At 44.9% G+C, this 16,815-nt stretch overlaps 1 protein-coding gene across 5 annotated transcripts; it reads left to right on the top strand.

Annotated features, from left to right (window-relative positions):
- The first annotated feature begins 594 nt into the window (after positions 1 to 594).
- GCNT4 (glucosaminyl (N-acetyl) transferase 4) lies at positions 595 to 16,461 on the top strand. 5 transcript variants are annotated; one of them, XM_065047331.1, is made up of 3 exons: positions 636 to 753; positions 1,489 to 1,562; positions 13,252 to 16,461. In XM_065047331.1, the coding sequence occupies exon 3, from the start codon at positions 13,253 to 13,255 to the stop codon at positions 14,618 to 14,620; it is 1,368 nt and encodes a 455-aa protein (XP_064903403.1). In that variant the 5' UTR covers positions 636 to 753; positions 1,489 to 1,562; position 13,252; the 3' UTR covers positions 14,621 to 16,461. The 5 variants fall into 5 exon arrangements, with proteins under 5 accessions (XP_064903400.1, XP_064903403.1, XP_064903402.1 ...); XM_065047328.1 differs by lacking the exon at positions 1,489 to 1,562 and having other exon boundaries at positions 595 to 753; XM_065047330.1 differs by lacking the exons at positions 636 to 753; positions 1,489 to 1,562 and adding an exon at positions 8,202 to 8,341.
- The last annotated feature ends 354 nt before the right edge of the window (positions 16,462 to 16,815 follow it).

Below are 16,815 nucleotides of genomic sequence, written 5' to 3'. Positions count from 1 at the left end.
AAAAATATATTCTTTGCCATGTAAGAGGCCTTGTATACCAAATGAGGTACTTACGTATAGGTGAACTTGCAGTGCAGATCATTGTGTCTAAACAGAGCTTCAGAAAGTGTCTCCAGCACTGTGGTGGTCATACCAGTAGTCCAGATTTCTGGCCTTTGGTCAGTGGGAAAGCTCTCTATCTGTGGAGTTAGTAAGGCTCTCTATCTGTGGAGTCAGCAAGACCGGAGGTCTTGGTGTCTGAACTGCTGTGTGAGACTTGAACTTGGTGAAGTGTTTGACAGAGACCCCTCAGATCTTAGCCCTTTCCTGCCTCTCCCCAAGTCCTCTTCACCCTCCCATAGAAGAAAATTAGGTTGCTTTGATGTGATCTGTTCTTTTTACAGTATTTTGTTTTTCCCCCATCATGTTGGTGCTTAGGAATGCTATGCAAATAAACAAAAAAATAGGCTTGTTATACAGACAATGGCTTCTACAGCTTATCACACAAAGCCCTCATACCCACTAGTTTTCAGCTAACATTTTACACTTCTCTTTCTTAATCTTTGCAAGCAATGATGTTGTCCCTGCTACTTCGGTACATCCGGCTGCATACACGCTTGAAACACCGATAAAGCTGAAGGCTGCGGGCACCGGCAGGATGGAGCAGACGCGGGGACTTTGTTCAACCACTGAGCTGGCCGTGCCCCTGTCGGTTTTCTGGGACAGAGCATCCTAAAGACCTCTGCAAGAAGAGACCAAAGCAAAGTCCAGGAGGTAGGTCTGCAGCTCTCCTTGAAATGATCTCTCTGGTGTCACGAGCGGAGACTTTGGTGGTGAAGGCTTTGACGTGGGGGAAGTGACTCGAAGCGGGTGTTTCACAGCGGGGGCTCACAAACAAGGGCCTCACAAGCAGCTTAGTGGAGACGTGAAGGAAATGGAGAATTATCTTGCACTTTTAATGGGAGCTTTTCAGCAGCACAGGGCAATTTCTCCTGCCTCCCCATCTAACAGGAAACTTCCACCCTTTTTTATGGTGCTGCTTCTTGCCAATGTACACAAGTTCTGGTCCTTTGGGCCCGATTTATATGCTGTGCGGTAGTTTGAGGGGTAAAGATTAACCCTCTCTCCACTGTAGTAGTAGTAGTATTTGAAACTGTCATATGAGTCGGAGTAGAGCTGTTAAACTCTGCATTTCCCCAAATTAGGAGGAAACTCTAGTTACCAAGGTTTGTGTGTTTTAAAAATATTTTTTATTTTCTTTTTTTTTTTAATCTTGACTCCTGCCTTCATGGTGCATTAAATCCCTGGCAAACATGGATACTCCCATCTGATAAAGTCAGATAATTTAAATATGCAATATGTAAGCAATCAGGCTTGAGAATTTCCATGTCCAACTATCCCTGAGCTTTCTAAACACTTCCTTAACAGGGCTGCAAATCATCTGACCGTCATGACAGAATAGTTTTGAATGTACCAAGTCATTTGCTGAGAGATTTTTTTTCTTTCCAGGCCTCCACCAGAACAGCTTCCATCAAAAGTTACTGTAAAGTGGTTCAGATAAGTTGGGGATGCAGAGGAGCCAGGTTCATTTATCTTTTGTGATGCTGTCTTCTTGCATGAGCCTTGCATGCCTCTTTTCCTGGCTAGAGAGCAGAGACACAGGCTTTCTTTTCCTCCACATATCCCTGGGACATGGCCATACAGGAATTAGTACTCAGTATTTTACTGCAGTTGTGGGGGTCACCGATGAACTGGAGGCAGCTAGAAAAGAGCATCCAGCCTTTTCTAAAGCACATCTGGAGAGCTGGGACTGAGTGGTGCAGACAAGCAAAACAACTGTGAGCCCAGCAGGTTCTGTTAGGAAAAGCAGGTCTGTGTATCCCATGTGAGGAAGAGTCTTCATGACAAAGTCGTTCGTGATGCCCATGCCTGCCATACCTTTGCTGAACCCGTTTCCCATGTGTCTGGTGAGAAGCTGTCTGTCTTCTGTCTGGCTTCTTCCAGAAGCACAAAACAGGCTGTGGTAAACTGCAGATTTTTGTTGTTGCTGTTCCTTGGGTCACTGTGTTGTTTTAAGTCATCAGGGTCTTAAAATGGGCAGGCTTATCATTTAGTTAGAGTCAGGTCTGAAAGTAAGGGCATATTTTTCCACATTCCACATATTTTCACAATTAGAGGTCCATAAGGCAGCATGTAAGTAATTGTAGTTACTTAGTTCTTTAGTTGTCCATCATTTAGAGGAAATCTAAGTATTACATCAGGGAGGCCGAAGCAAGGGGTTCAGCTGTGTGGAAGGAGGCTGGTAGTGGGTGCCGTGATGTTACAGGTGCACAGGCTGAGGCTCCAATGCAGGGGGAGTGGGTGGACAACCAGACAAACTTGATAGAATCGACTGATATAGATTCAATGCCACTAAAAAGAACTCCTACAGAAGCTCCACGATCCCTATCAATAGGCAGTTTTGCAATGGAAATAAGCAGCTAGTAGCAGTAAATACAAGCACATTAATAAATTAACTTTCCCAGCTAGAAGAATTGAATAATCAAGTAGAGTTAAAAGTTTAACACAGACAGAAAAAAAAAAAATCACTTAGCAAGGTACATCATTACTTTTCTCTTTCCCCAGCTTCATGGGAATACTGTCTCCTCCACCTTCCCAGATACCCATTAAGTGAGTTGATTTGTATAGAGCAGGGGGAAAACCAGAAGGAGCTAACTGTCTTTCTGCAGAGCTGGTCCTGCAAACAACTCCACCAAGTTTGCATTGCTGTGTGAGCAGGTGTGTGTTAAGCAAACAGATACAGTTTATCAGGGAGGACTTTTTCCAAAGTGCTTTTGCCTGGAGGAGAGGGAATTGTTCCTGCAGTTCCTGCTATTATATGATAATAGTGTTGGTTGCTAAAATATACTGTGACCTGGTTTCCAAGGAAAGGTTTTACCTCAGGTGCTTTTGAGGGATGAGGGAGCAGCAAGTCAGAGAAAGCACCTGCTTTGCTGCTCTGGTTGATTTTTTTGTTGTTAATGCCTCCTATTTGAAAGCACTTGATCGCATTGATCCCTCCCTCCATTCTCCTCTTGCAACATTTCCCAGCCTCTGTTCTCAGCACCCGTTCCCTTTTTATGTGTTTAACCTAAGTGATAAGCAAGGAACCCGGTTCATGCTGTGGATCGACAGAAGGGCTTCTGCGCGGCAGAGAGAACGACCTGGTGGGGTAGGAGCACTCCTGCTCCCCTGCATCCGCTTCCTCCATTTCCTCTCCTTCCACAGACTTGCATCAGACTCGACCTTTTAATTTAGCTCTTGCCCTGTGGCAAGCGCAAAAGCAGTTTGCCCCATGACGGCATTTGTAGTCAGTTCTGTGTATTTCAGATCCACCTGTCTACTCGCAGCCTGAATTTTCCGAGAATGTCTGTTCTGGTAGCAGCCAGTGTCTTGTGACTCGCTGCTCTGGGTTAACCACTCCCAAGCTTATGTGGAAACAGATACAGAGATGGTACCCACCAGCTGACCACCTGGCATGACACCAAAAGTCGTTTGTGGCTTCTCTAGCTAACTGTGGAGAGTCACATACCCCTTTGGTGGGTAGTGCCAAAGTAGAAATGAAGTGGTGTAAACCCGATAGGGCTAGACGTTAAGCGAGATCGTGGCTTTTCTTTTCCTGTAGCTCAGTGTACTTGGTGTTTGAGCTTGGACTTTTGCTGACCTACTGAGTAGGTCCTTTAGGAAGGACTGGCAGAGAGCAGAGCAGGGGGGCCAGTGGACGTGGGCTGATACATACCTTGTGTTCCTCAGGAAAGGTGTGATGCGTTGGTTGTTGCAGGCAGACAGGTTACAAGCTTCCTCAGCCCTGCCTGCAGGTTCTGCTGCTGACCCTGTTGCTTTCAGCACTGTCTGGAGTGCCTTTCCTGCTCTGTGGGGCCAGCCTGCTCTGGGCAGAGATTCCTCGAGTCTCTCTGTACAAAACCCAGCCTTCAAAGGAGGATTTTCTTCCCTCTGTCTGCAAGGAGGCATCTGGTGCTTCTTGGCCCCACCAGGCTCTTGGCTTTCTGTGATGGACCCAGGTGGTTATGACAGCTCCATCCTGCGGGCAGCATCCAGAGAGCTTGTGGGCTCTGTAGATCCACCTGGCAGCTTCTGCCTTTAATCACTGAAGTGATTGTGTTTAGTGGAGAACATATTAGAATATGAGAACATTATAGAATATAATAGAAAAGACACCATGAGGAAAGGGGATGAAGTGCTCTGGAGTTGCGAAATTCTTTGTGCTCTCAAACAAAGTGCTTGATGAGTTGTTAATAAATCAGTGGGATCTGAATACGGACCAACCTCCGCAGTGCATAGGAAAGGTTGGAAGAAGACCACAGATTGTAATGAGGTCAGTGATGCGTTTGCCCTTTTTGGACCAGTTAAGGCAAACTCTTCATTGAGTACTTTTTAATTACAAATTATCTCTACCTAAAGTAGCTTGTCTGAACTGTCACTGTTTTTCATGGTTGTTTTTGCCCCATAGGAGTCTTTGCTGGGTGGGGAGAAGGAGAAAAGAATCAGTGTTAAAATGTAGATATCCATGGGTTTTTGACTTTTGAGTTAAAAGAAAAATTACCTTGAATAACATGCCTGTTACTTTAAAATATCAGTTTTTTGGAAACTGCTTTATTCCAAAAAAGTCTTTTTCCAGTGGCCATATGAGAGTTGTCTGCAAAATAAGAAGAAAAGCTTCTGGAGGGGCTGGGGTTGCTCTTTCTGTACTGTCTTTTTTTGCAGCAAGAGGTGCAGTCAGTTTCCGTATTTCCTGATTTGTACTGCTGATATAGGGGTGCAAGAGGTGGTTGACTGTGTGAACTGCAGGTTAAAACTTGCCACGCAGAGAGGCGGGTCAGAGTTGGTAATTTGTTCCTGCTCGGGGTGGAGGGAGCTGCAGACTCCTCCTGTACAAGAATGACTTTGGCATCTGAGTTGCGTGGACTGGGAGCTGCTGTTGCTTCGGGTACACGCGGTTTATGGAAACAGCAAAAACAATAGTGTGAGAAGCAGCAGTAGAGCCCTGAGCTCTCCATATGTAAGTCATTAGTCTTAGCACAGTGGAAACGCTCCTCCAGAGAGGCAGCAGAGCCCAGAGCCTGCCAGTTTCTCTGCGCTGCTGAGGGAACCTGTCTGTTTTTCTGGGTTGCTTGAATTGCTACTTAACCCTTTGTAGAGGGCTGGCCTCAAGGAAGTCTGAAGTGGCTGTGACCCTGGTGGGTATGAGATGTTGGAGATGAGCCAGAGCAGGAGTTTGGTTCTCCGGGCTGTCTCAGGCTTGTGCTGACCAGAGAAGTTTCCAGGCTGGGTTTTGTCTGGATGCCGCTCTGGGATGGAGGAGTTGCTTGAGTGTTACTGTCAGAGCATCAGGGTTGGTGCAGTGCTGCGGTACCCGGAGTGCTTCACACTGTGCGTTGCAAATAGAGCTGGTGGAGCTTGCAGTGCTAGCACAAAAGCTGGGGTCTTGTCCTGGCTCCTGTTTGTTGGGGCATTGACTTCCCTAGGGATGGCTCATCCAGCTTGTGTCACAGCCTGTGCTCTGGGACAAACTGATGGAACTTTCCAGTTCCTTCTATCTTTCCACCAGCTGCAGAGGGACCCCTTAGTTTGACAAACACTGGGCAAGGTGGGTCTCACATGTGTGCTACCAATGACCAGGATTCAGGACAGTTTTTGTGCTCATTTTGTTCAAGTCCAAATCCAGAAGCACTCTGAGTAATTTAACCACAATGAGTTCTGCTCTCTGGTGTAAAACATTCCTAGATGTTGTGGGACAACCTCAAGCAGTCCGATGGAAATGTCCCTGCCCATGGCAGAGGCGTTGGACTAGATGACCTCTAAAGGTCCCAACCCAAACCAGTCTGTGATCCTACGAAATAATACATGGTGGCGTGGTTATTTAGTTTCTTGGTAGGAGTGGGGTTTTAAACTTGCTTTTACTCTGAAGGAATGGGTGTACACCTTGTAAAAATGTCATTCTTAATAAACTAACTTGTGTGCTTGCAGGAGGCTCTTCAGAGCAGAAATTTGGACCACCACGTCTCATGATGTACAGCCTCAGGTGGTTAATACATGATTGTTCTGTTCCTCCTCCAACTCACAGCATCAGCAGCTCCTGTTTTCCTTTCAAGGGCCATAAGGCTGCAGGGAGGTGGGCTTAACTTTGCTCTAGTACTCTTTGTGTGGTGTGCTCTCCTCCAGGGAAGAGATGGGCTGGTAGGAGGTATCCTATGCTACCCCAGCTATGCCATTCACCATCTGAACTGTGACAATTTATTTGATCGCATAGCGCTGAGAAGATGCAGCAGTTTAAAAGGTCCACTTTTCCAGTGATTTGGTCAATACAGTGAAGTTCCAGGTGGGCACATTCAAAGCTAGTTTTAATCTAGCTTACACTGCTGTTGTTTCCACAGCGCCTTAGATGTTCCGTGTTACAGAACTATAAATTATACAAATTAAATAATGTAGGAGAGTTACAGGCTTCACTTGCAATGACCGTGCTATCTGTGTGATAGTGTGCAGTGGCCTTAGTGTGTTTAGATCAGAATGTGACAAAACTGGCAAAGTATTCAGGTGAAAAGTTTTTTAGGTAGGCAGGTCAGGATTCCCTTTTAAGCTTTGCCTTGCAGGCCAGGATTGCCTCTACAGATTTTTACAGAAGAGAATGATGCAACCTCTTTTTTCTTATGAAAAATGCAAATGAAGAAGCAAACATTGCTCTAATCCAGCTTAATTTTGACAAAACAAAAAGTCTGAACTGCAAAACAAGCCAAAGCTTGGATTTTTGCCATCTCTGACATCTCCTGTTCAGAACTGTATTTCTTTTAGAACTTTTTAAAAAATTCAGTTTAAATAAAAAAATCTTAAAATAGGAAATGTTTCTTTTGAGTTTGAAAGAAAGATACTGACTTGAGGCAATGCATATGTTTTTCAGGAGTGCCAGTGAAATGCAAAAGCACCTGGTTGTTAATGTGACTTATAGAGTGGGGCGTTTGGAGTTTTCTGACAGGGTTGCATCTGGTGTTAGCAGCACACCTGGTCTTTGCTTAACCCTCTCAGGGATTGCCTTTGACATTTCAGTGTCACAGAAGACAGGTTAGAGCCTGCCTATCAGTCTGAAGAGCTGTAATAACGCCTGTGGTTTGTGAGTGGAAGCTTCTAGCTGGGCCCCTCCACAGCCACTGTGCTGTGCTCACACTTCAAGCCCAAGCATCTGGCAGGAGGATTTCCTCATCTTCCCAACATCTTCACCTATTTTCCTTTTGTAATTGAATCCTGAGTGGTATGTGTGGGTTTATAAATAAAGAAACCTTTGACACAGCAATCTTTGCAGCTGAGGGCATGATCTTTGAGAGGCTAAGAGCTGTAGTTGATGCTTGGGGGCTGGATGCTTTGCCTTCATCCATCTTTTCTGAATGTGAGCAGCAGTAGTAAAGGGAGAGTCCCTGCCCAGATTTAATATTTGTGTGTGTGTGTGTGTCTTGCATTATGGTGCTAGTGACAAAGGAAATGCAGATCTTCAGATGAATTCCCGTGGATTAAACTTTGATGTAACAAACTGGTAATGGGTTTGTTAATCAGACTGATACACATGTGGGTGTTTGTTCTTGGCCAACATGGAGAGGGTAAAATCTGGGAGGTTTAGTGAAAATGTGATGCAGAAAGAGCAGGAGAATTTCCCCGGGGAACAGCGTTCGTGAAAGGGCTGTATAACTCAGGGAGGATCTGGACAGAAGTCCTGTGCCTAGTGAAGACCGGAGGCTCCTGCCTTCTTTGAGTGCTTGGCCACGCAAACTCACCCCATTCATGTTTGCAGGATTTGAGGTGACTCCTGGAGGGATGGGATGGGGACAGGCAGGCACGGGAGAAAGTCACCATCCCGCGGCTGTGTACTCGTGCTGACTCCTGGCACATCCTCCTCTCAGCACTGAAGAGCAGAGTCCCGGAGTCCAGACTGTGCCAGGTTGGCATGGGAAGGACAGAGGAAGGAGTGGGGTGCTGCGGGTGTCGCTTCCTTCTGATAGAGGGGTGCCCGGTCTGTTATACACGTGACATGCTGCAGTCTTTGCTTACAGTTTGTGATGTGCCCACAGTAGGGTTTTGCATGCTTTTGGGTACTCTGCAGCTTCACTATCTGTTAATTTATGTTTACAGATTACCGGAATAAGATTCAGTAGTTTACAAGCAGGAGCAGCAATTTTTCTCAGGAAGGTAAACTTCTGCACATCTGACTGCTAGCAACTGTGAGTGACTACTGAGGCAACAGGTCTTTACACATATTTCTCTGTGATCAGACCATACTTCACTTCTCCAGACCTTCACTGTGTTACCCAAAATATAGGTATGCATGTCTGTAGACAAATATGTGTTATTTCACAGAATCACAGAATGTCAGGGATTGGAAGGGACTTCAAAAGATCATCTAGTCCAAACCCCCTCCTGGAGCAGGAACACCCAGATGAGGTTACACAGGAAGGTGTCCAGGCTGGTTTGAACGTCTCCAGAGTAGGAGACTCCACAACCCCCCTGGGCAGCCTGTTCCAGTGTCTGTCACCCTCACTGTGAAGAAGTTTCTTCTCATTTTTAAGTGCAACCTCCTGTGTTCCAGTTTATACCCATTGTCCTTTGTCCTACTGTTGGTTGTCACTGAGAAGAGCCTGGCTCCATTCTCGTGACACTCACTCTTTATATATTTATAAACATTAATAAGGTCACCCCTTAGTCTCCTCCAAGCTAAAGAGTCCCAGCTCCCTCAGCCTTTCTTCATAAGGGAGATGCTCCACTCCCTTAATCATCTTCGTTGCCCTATGCTGGACTCTCTCCAGCAGTTCCCTGTCCTTCTGGAACTGAGGGGCCCAGAACTGGACACAATATTCTAGGTGTGGTCTCACCAGGGCAGGGTAGAGAGGAAGGAGAACCTGTCTTGACCACTGTTCTTATTTCCACACTCTCTCTCTCTTCCCCAGTTGCTCCAAGTCAATAGAAACCAAGGTCTAATTCTAGTGTATGTCCTTATGCATGTTTTCAAGCATGCTTTTGCCTTCAGATTGGCCTTCCATCTCAGAACTTCATTTAGCTGGTGTTAGCTTGGTTCATAAGTTTCAGCACTTTCTGTACACAGGGGAGAAAGCTTATCCTTCAGTTTCACGGGTTTTAAAGATTTTTATGAGTGCTGTGTGACCCGCAGGAGATGAGATGTGCACGCTAGATTGAAGCATACAGGAAGGAGTGGAGCTCCGCTGTCTGCTTGAAGAGTGCCAGGTGTTCTCTGCAAGCCCAGCATCATTGCCTTAGGCACACACAGGCAGCTGAGCTTGGCTGGAGAGCGCCTTGAAGGCGAGGACCGAGAGTTTCAATTTTGAGAGTGGTATGGCTCAGCCTTCGCTCAGTTCCCTCTGTAGAGTTTATTCCGCTAAGGCAAATGCAGCATCCAGCAAGTGGATGGACTTGATCTGCAGCTGAACTTTTTAGCAGGGTGTGAAACTCTCTCACCACCCTCCTTGTTCCTTCTTTTGTGTCATTGCGCAGGTAACAACAAGAGAGTATGAATTTGATGTGGTAAGGATGGAGCAGGAGGGACAGTGTAATAGTGAACTGCACTGCTGGAGAGGTGCTGGAGTGTTTAAGAGTGGCTGGGGGTCACATGAGTGACCCATGAGTGACCCATGAGTGGGTCACACATGGCCTGATTCTGTCTGGACCACTGTGGCAACAGTGATATATAGTAGTAAAAAAAACCCAGAAAACAACAAACATACACACAGGGCTATGGATGTAATTGCTGCATCCTGATGCTTTCATCTGACCAAATGCTGGTCAGGATCAGTGGAACATCCTCCATAAACAAGGGATTCAATGTAAGACCTGAGATTTCTCACCAGAGTGCCTTGATTTCTTCCTTCACTGGGACTTTGAAACATGTTACCAGAGTCTTTTGGATTTCTATGACCACTTTATATGGCACAATAGTACCTTGGGGCTGGCAATACTGAAAACCATAGGAATAATCAGGGAGCTGAGAGTAGATCCTTTGCTCATCAGTTGCAAAGAGGGAGTCCTCAGTGCTGTCCGGATGATTTGGTGCACGTGTGGTGTAGCTGTGGACCTCAATGGGCTGCAGCTGTGGACCTCACTGGGCTGCAGTGGTCTAGGTAGGTAGTTTCAGGCAGGGAAGCATGGCACAAGGGCGCTTTTGTTTGTTTGCCTAGAAACGGAATGTTTGATGCTGGGTGGAATCTGGCCTGGGCTGCCGTAGGTAGATGATTCTCTGAGCAGTGGAGGAGACGTGGGGTTTGTTTCCCTTCCCTTATATTTTCGCTGGTTCTCTTTCGGCTTTTTGAAGGAGCTCAAGAGGAAGGAAAGATCCACTCCCTTAATGAAGTGATTGCTCTTCAGCCAGGTATATTACAGGTTGTCCTTGGCACCCAGGGAGACCACTGGCCTGGGGCACAGCGTGGGCTGCACACGGAGATCATGCCACACAGGTCTGCTCCCTCCGGAGATCAAACGGGAGCAAGTTAGCCATGTTCCCTCTGCAGGACTTCCATTGCATGTCTGGAAACGTGGCTTTGATTAGGAGTGGCTTTTGAGAGCGGCTTTTCTCAGGAGCATAGGTACAGGAAGGAAACAGGTAAAGCAGAGACCTGAATTAGACACTGGGCTGAGATTAGTTTGAGAAGTGAAGGAAAGCACCTGCTGGCTAAGGGGGAAGGTGGGATTTTTTGCTTTCTGATAATGGTGCGCTGGGCAGATAGATCTTTTTATTTGTTAGCATACCTGGAGGCTGTTTGTAAAACCTGCAGAGAGCTGCTGAGTTCTGGCTTCTACAAAATAGGTACATGTTGGCTTATTCCCTTCACTTCTTATGTCTGTACCTGGTACCCTCAGGTGAAATGAGGAAGTGGTGGCATTTCCTTCTCCTTTCTGTTACCTCTGGAAGAGTAATATCAAGCAGAAAGAGACACAGGGAAGTGAAAGGTCAGAGAGAACAGACTAATGAAGCAACTCTGCCTTGACTGGCTGCATTTTGACTGAAGCTACACTTGCAAGACCTGACATTGGTGGGAATGCCAAAGATGCCCAAGTTATTTTGCAGAAAGAGTTGCATGCACAACTTCAGTACTTGATTTTACATGCATCTGTGGGATCTGCAGGCATCTGAGCCATTTGTGTTGGTCCCACCATTTTGTTCCAGCCAGTAACTTTAGCTGGAAACTGGGGAAGAGGGGGAGAGAAGCCCCAACATTTGGTTTGGAGGACTCATTTTCATATTGCGTGTGGAAGCAGAGCTCCTGCTGAGGTCAGCGCAGTTGAGGAGAATAAGGCACAGTGTTACAGGTGTTTGCCTTACCCTCGTTGCAGGAACTGAAGCAGAAGGGTTGTGCTGAGCCTCCCGTCCACCCAGCTCTAATGCAGGGACTGTCTGGGGACTGTTTTGCCTTGGCATCATCACCTGTTGAGGCATGCAGGGCATGAATGATGGGGGGAGACACAGACAAGCTGTCTGCTGCCCAGGGAACCTCTTGTTGCTGTTACTATGTACCATTGTATCAAATAATCTTTTTTTATTTGCAAATGATGGTGTTATTGCATTTGTTATGTTCTGAATCAAAGTTTCTCTGGCCTTATAATGGCCTGGCATAACATTTACAGCAGGTTACAGGGACGCTTCTGCTGATTGTGCACTTCCAAAGTTTCAAACCCAATAATGGGTCTGAACATAAGCTGACAAAGTGGGCAGGCATTTCCCTCCCTCAGAAGCATTCTGGAACAGCTCTTCTCATTAGCGTTTATAAATATGTAAAGGATGAGCGTCATGAGGATGGAGCCAGGCGCTTCTCAGTGACAAGCAATGGTAAGACAAGGGGTAATGGGTTCAAACTGGAACACAGGAGGTTCCACTTAAATTTGGGAAGAAACTTCTTCTCAGTGAGGGTGACAGACACTGGAACAGGCTGCCCAGGGGGGTTGTGGAGTCTGCTTCTCTGGAGACATTCAAAACCCGCCTGGACACATTCCTGTGCAACCTCATCTGGGTGTTCCTGCTCCAGCAGGGGGATTGGACTAGATGGTCTTTCAAAGTCCCTTCCAATCCCTGACATTCTGTGATTCTCAGAAGAAAATATTGGAGGCGTTCAGTTTAGAGACAAAGTAGAGCTTAGTTTAAGCTAAGTAGAGACAAGTTTAATGCTGCACCTGGATGTAGACTTGTTTCATTTTAATTCAGGGGTAGCAACAATGCTGCTTACACTCAGCTGGTGAAGTGAAATTATACGGAAAGATCACTGTATTTAGCTTTTATGATGGTAATATCTCAGTCGTTAAGTTGCTACAGAGGAATGTTATTAAATACTGTGCTGTATAAAAAGGGGCCACGTCTGTGTTTTTGCAGTCACAACTGAGGTTTTGTCAGGCAGCAGAGAACAGGATCGATGCTCTATTGCTCACTGGTACCCCTCCTGCCTTCAAAAGGTTACGTTATACTCATTCCGGTGAAAGTGCTGTCTTCATCCACCTCTTTCTTCACGGCAGGTTAGCAGTATTTTCCAGAAGAAATCTGGACACAGGGGGGACTTTGGGCTTGTCAGACTCTGTTGGGACAGGATGATAAGGAAATTAATTTCCCCTTGGATATGTTCATGGACCAGTATTAGAGACAAAGAGGATGCTGTGACTGAACTCTAAACGTTTCAGTTTAATGCATTATTTTTTAAAAATACTAATATCTGCCATTAAGTGCATGTTCTTCGAAGACTTGCAAAACATTCCTTTGCTGCTCCCACTGAATCCCTTGGAGTTACTCAGGAAAATAAACAATCCTTCTTACTCACTTAGAGAACAGTCATGTTTCTGCCAGTGCAGGTGTCACTGTGCTTCAGTTTGTGACTCATAAGAAATTAAAAAAAGATTTGGAAAATAAACAGTGGAAGTATTGTTCTAACACTCTTATTTAGCTGGAAATAATCTGAAACCCAAGTTATTTTATTGACCTCAGTCAGCTAGTTCAGGGGAATGAATTATAACATCAAAGATTCTGAAGGAATGAAGTCCTTGCTTATTATTGTGGGAAAATCTGTCTTTGAATTAACATTGTAAGATGATACCATAGATTTACAGTGTCCAGTTCTGCTAAAATGGTGTTTATGCTGTGAGCAGGCTGGTATGCACATCTTTCTTAGAAGCCGGAATTGTGTCTGATGTTCCTCAATTGTTCCTGATTGAAAATACCGTCATGTCTCTGTTTTCTTACAGAATGAAGAGGCGCAAGTGTCCCAACAAATGTCCTGCACGAAGGAAGATCCTGATCCTGTGTGTTACAGGGTGGCTGATTGCACTGCTGAAACTCCTCCATGCCGAAAGACACTTTTTCCCCTCTAAGGGCATTTATTTGGTTGAGCACTTTTTGAGCACTTCTTCTTACGTTAGGAACAGGTATTTCTATCTTCGAAATGACTTCCAGTATGAGATTAATTGTTCATCAATATACAAGCAAGATCCACTTGAAATTGGCAAGAGTTTAGAGATAAGAAGAAAAGAGATAATTGATTTAGCTGATGAAGATGTTGTAGCAATAACAAATGATTGCCATGTGTATCGTTCACTTAGGAAATACCACCTAAAACCTGTTTCTCCAGAGGAAGAGGATTTTCCAATCGCCTATTCTTTGGTTGTTCACAAAGATGCAGTAATGGTAGAAAGGCTCATACATTCACTGTACAGTCATCAAAATATTTACTGCATTCATTATGACCAAAAAGCAGCAAAAAGTTTCAAATCTGCTATGAACAATCTTGCTAGATGTTTCCCCAATATTTTCATTGCATCAAAGCTGGAGACAGTAGACTATGCACATATTTCAAGGCTGCAAGCAGATTTCAATTGTTTGTCTGATTTGATGGAGTCTTCAGTTCCCTGGAAGTATGTTATTAACTTGTGTGGCCAAGATTTCCCTTTGAGATCAAATTTCCAGTTGGTTGCTGAACTGAAGAAACTCAGTGGAGGAAACATGCTGGAAACTGTAAAGCCAAGCAGTAGCAAAAGAGAACGATTTACTTATCACTATGAACTTATGAAAGTGCCTTATGAATACATGCAAATGCCTGTAAAAACCAACATTTCCAAGAATCCACCACCTCATAATATTGAGGTATTTGTAGGCAGCGCCTATTTTGTTTTGAGTCGAGCATTTATTCAATATACCCTGGAAAGCTCTCTTGCAAAAGATTTTTTTGAATGGTCAAAGGATACCTACTCTCCAGATGAACATTTCTGGGCCACTCTTGTACGTGTTCCTGGTGTCCCTGGGGAAGTTCCAAGGTCGGCCCAAGACATAACAGACCTACAAAGCAAAACTCGTCTGGTGAAATGGAATTATCTTGAAGATGATTTGTATCCTCCATGCACTGGTACCCACCTTCGCAGTGTCTGCATTTATGGGGCTGCAGAATTAAGATGGCTTCTGAATTATGGGCATTGGTTCGCCAATAAGTTTGACTCTAAAGTAGACCCTGTCTTGGTAAAATGTTTGGCAGAAAAACTGGCAGAACAACAGAAAGAGTGGGTATATTTGTCCTCTGATAAGTATTTTCTGAACAAAAATTCTATGAATGCCTCGCTCTAGCTATCTTGTCTTCCTTGTTGTCAGTACAATGTTCTGTTATAGCACAGCGCGTACAGTTCCTCTGCCTTGACCTGCTACAGGATGCGAGCAAGTGAAACATCCGTTCTGCATAAAGTTCAGGGCCCTGGAGAACGAGTGCCCGGCCATTTATTTATGAAAAGTCATGCCTCTCTGATTAACTGTTACATAACTTACCACATAATCCTGTAATTGTTCTTCAAGGTGATTCTGAGGGGATGAGATTTGCTTTTGGAGGCTCTGGTGATGCCTGTCCCAACGGAGTATTTCAGAAACATGTTTTGCATCAAGTGTCTTTGCCTCTTTCCTAAGAAACTCTTAACACATCTGTCTGCCTGTCCCCTTTTCCTGCACCTTTGTTTTTCTTAAAGGTATGAAACAAAGACCTCTGTATCTGCTACCTCAGGAAAACTGGAAGTGCCCACCTCACAGACAAAACCAAGAGATCAACATGACACCAAATGAGCAGCGTGGCCTCACTTGAAGTCCCAAGCTCCCTGTCTGTGGGAGCCAACGAAGATCTTTGCAATGTGAAGATAACTGGATCATACAAGGGAAGGAAGATCCTTAGATACTGCATTGCATGTAGCATCGTTCTCTACTCCCAGCTCTTCTGTGTGTTGCTTTTCTTTCTGTGAAATGTGTGCTTAGGCGTTGTGCCATGCGTATTAAGTCAGTTGTGGTTGATTGAAACAGAATTGTGTACTGTTATTCTTCAAAGGCAGTACATAAGCATGTCCCGAGGGCAGTCTCTGCAGCCCCTTAGAGTAGATACCCATGCCAAAAGAGGTCCATCTTAATTTATCTCTCTGCCAGTAGAAATATCCTCCTGTAAAATCCTAGTCCTCTTGAGAGAGTATTTCTACACACAGTGGATAACAAGTGCTATTTCTATTTAGCGTTCAGCAATGTGGTGCTACATTGAATTGTGAAACGTGCGAAGTCAAACGGTAATCCTCAGCATAGCCATATTGCAGAAACGAAGACCCTGTGTAGAAGTGTCTTTCTGTGCAGGCCTCACACTGCCATGATCTCAGGCTGACAGGCGCCTGAGCGAGCCCTGGTTCAGCTGTGAAGCAGCTGTACCCCAACAGCCTCTGCTGCTCCTGCTGGCCAAGTGGTCCAGGAGCCTCTTTGCAGCTGGGCTACCCATGCTACAGCATCAGGGGAGTGTTCGTTATTGTGAAGGTCTCTGCAGAAACTCTCTCAAGGGGAATGTGCCCACTGGCATTTTGGAGGTTTCTCTGGAGCGTTGCTCTGGCACAGGTTTGGTTGCGGTGGTGCTGGTGGACCCAGGGTTCTGGCTTGCTCCATGCCACTGTCCCATTTCTACCCATCTGGCTTTTATTAAGAGGCCTCTTCCCACGGGTGACTTCAGGGTATCTGGTCTTATTGATCCAAAAATTGCTGCGATAATGACCATGTCCCATACCCACAAGAAATCTTCGATTCTTATGTGAGTTGAAAGAGCCAAGTAATTTTTTTGTCTCAGTTTTTCTTTATAACTGTAGTCATGGTCAAGTCACCTGTGGTTTAAGATTGGGTTTGAGAATGAGTTGTGGGCCTTTTCTCTCATTCATGACACTGATTTCTTATGAGACCTCCGATAAGTTATCTGTTCTGTTTCAGCTCTTCCAGCTGTAAAATGGGAACAACAATGTTCTAGTATTTTGCTAAGCACTTAGAAACCTATGGGTGACATCTGTTATGGGTTGGTTGTGCAGTACTAATTGCTTATCAAACTATTTATGAATGCTGTGAACACACAGGTCAAGTATTTCTTTGATGTACTGTTTCTGAAATAAATGGGGATTATTTTTAAAGTGTGTGTTGCTTACTTCAGTGACGTGCCATGTCTACTGGGAGATGTCCTGACTTGATGTGATTTCTAGACACTTCATAGATTATGAGATATTGACAGTATTCACAGATTCATCCATCAGTGCTTGTATATAAACAAGTTCCCACATGTAAAAAGGTTTAAAACAAAAGGATGTTAGGATCCTAGAGGGCTAAGCCTCAGCCTTCTGTATACATAACTGATGTTTAATGATATACTGAATTTGTTTTATTTAGTTAAACTGGCTTTATGTATGCGTATGCATACATCTCCATTTGTGTTCAATTTCAGTGGTTTGCTCTACCATCAATTTATAACCAAAATCCACCAGCACATT

This window comes from Columba livia, chromosome Z, assembly GCF_036013475.1.
Source record: "Columba livia isolate bColLiv1 breed racing homer chromosome Z, bColLiv1.pat.W.v2, whole genome shotgun sequence".
Lineage (NCBI taxonomy): Eukaryota > Metazoa > Chordata > Aves > Columbiformes > Columbidae > Columba > Columba livia.
This window is presented reverse-complemented; position numbering and strand designations above follow the sequence as displayed.

Bases quoted from the DNA above. Each gene is read 5' to 3' on its own strand.
- GCNT4 (XM_065047328.1), top strand. From the start codon at position 13,253: ATGAAGAGGCGCAAGTGTCCCAACAAATGTCCTGCACGAAGGAAGATC.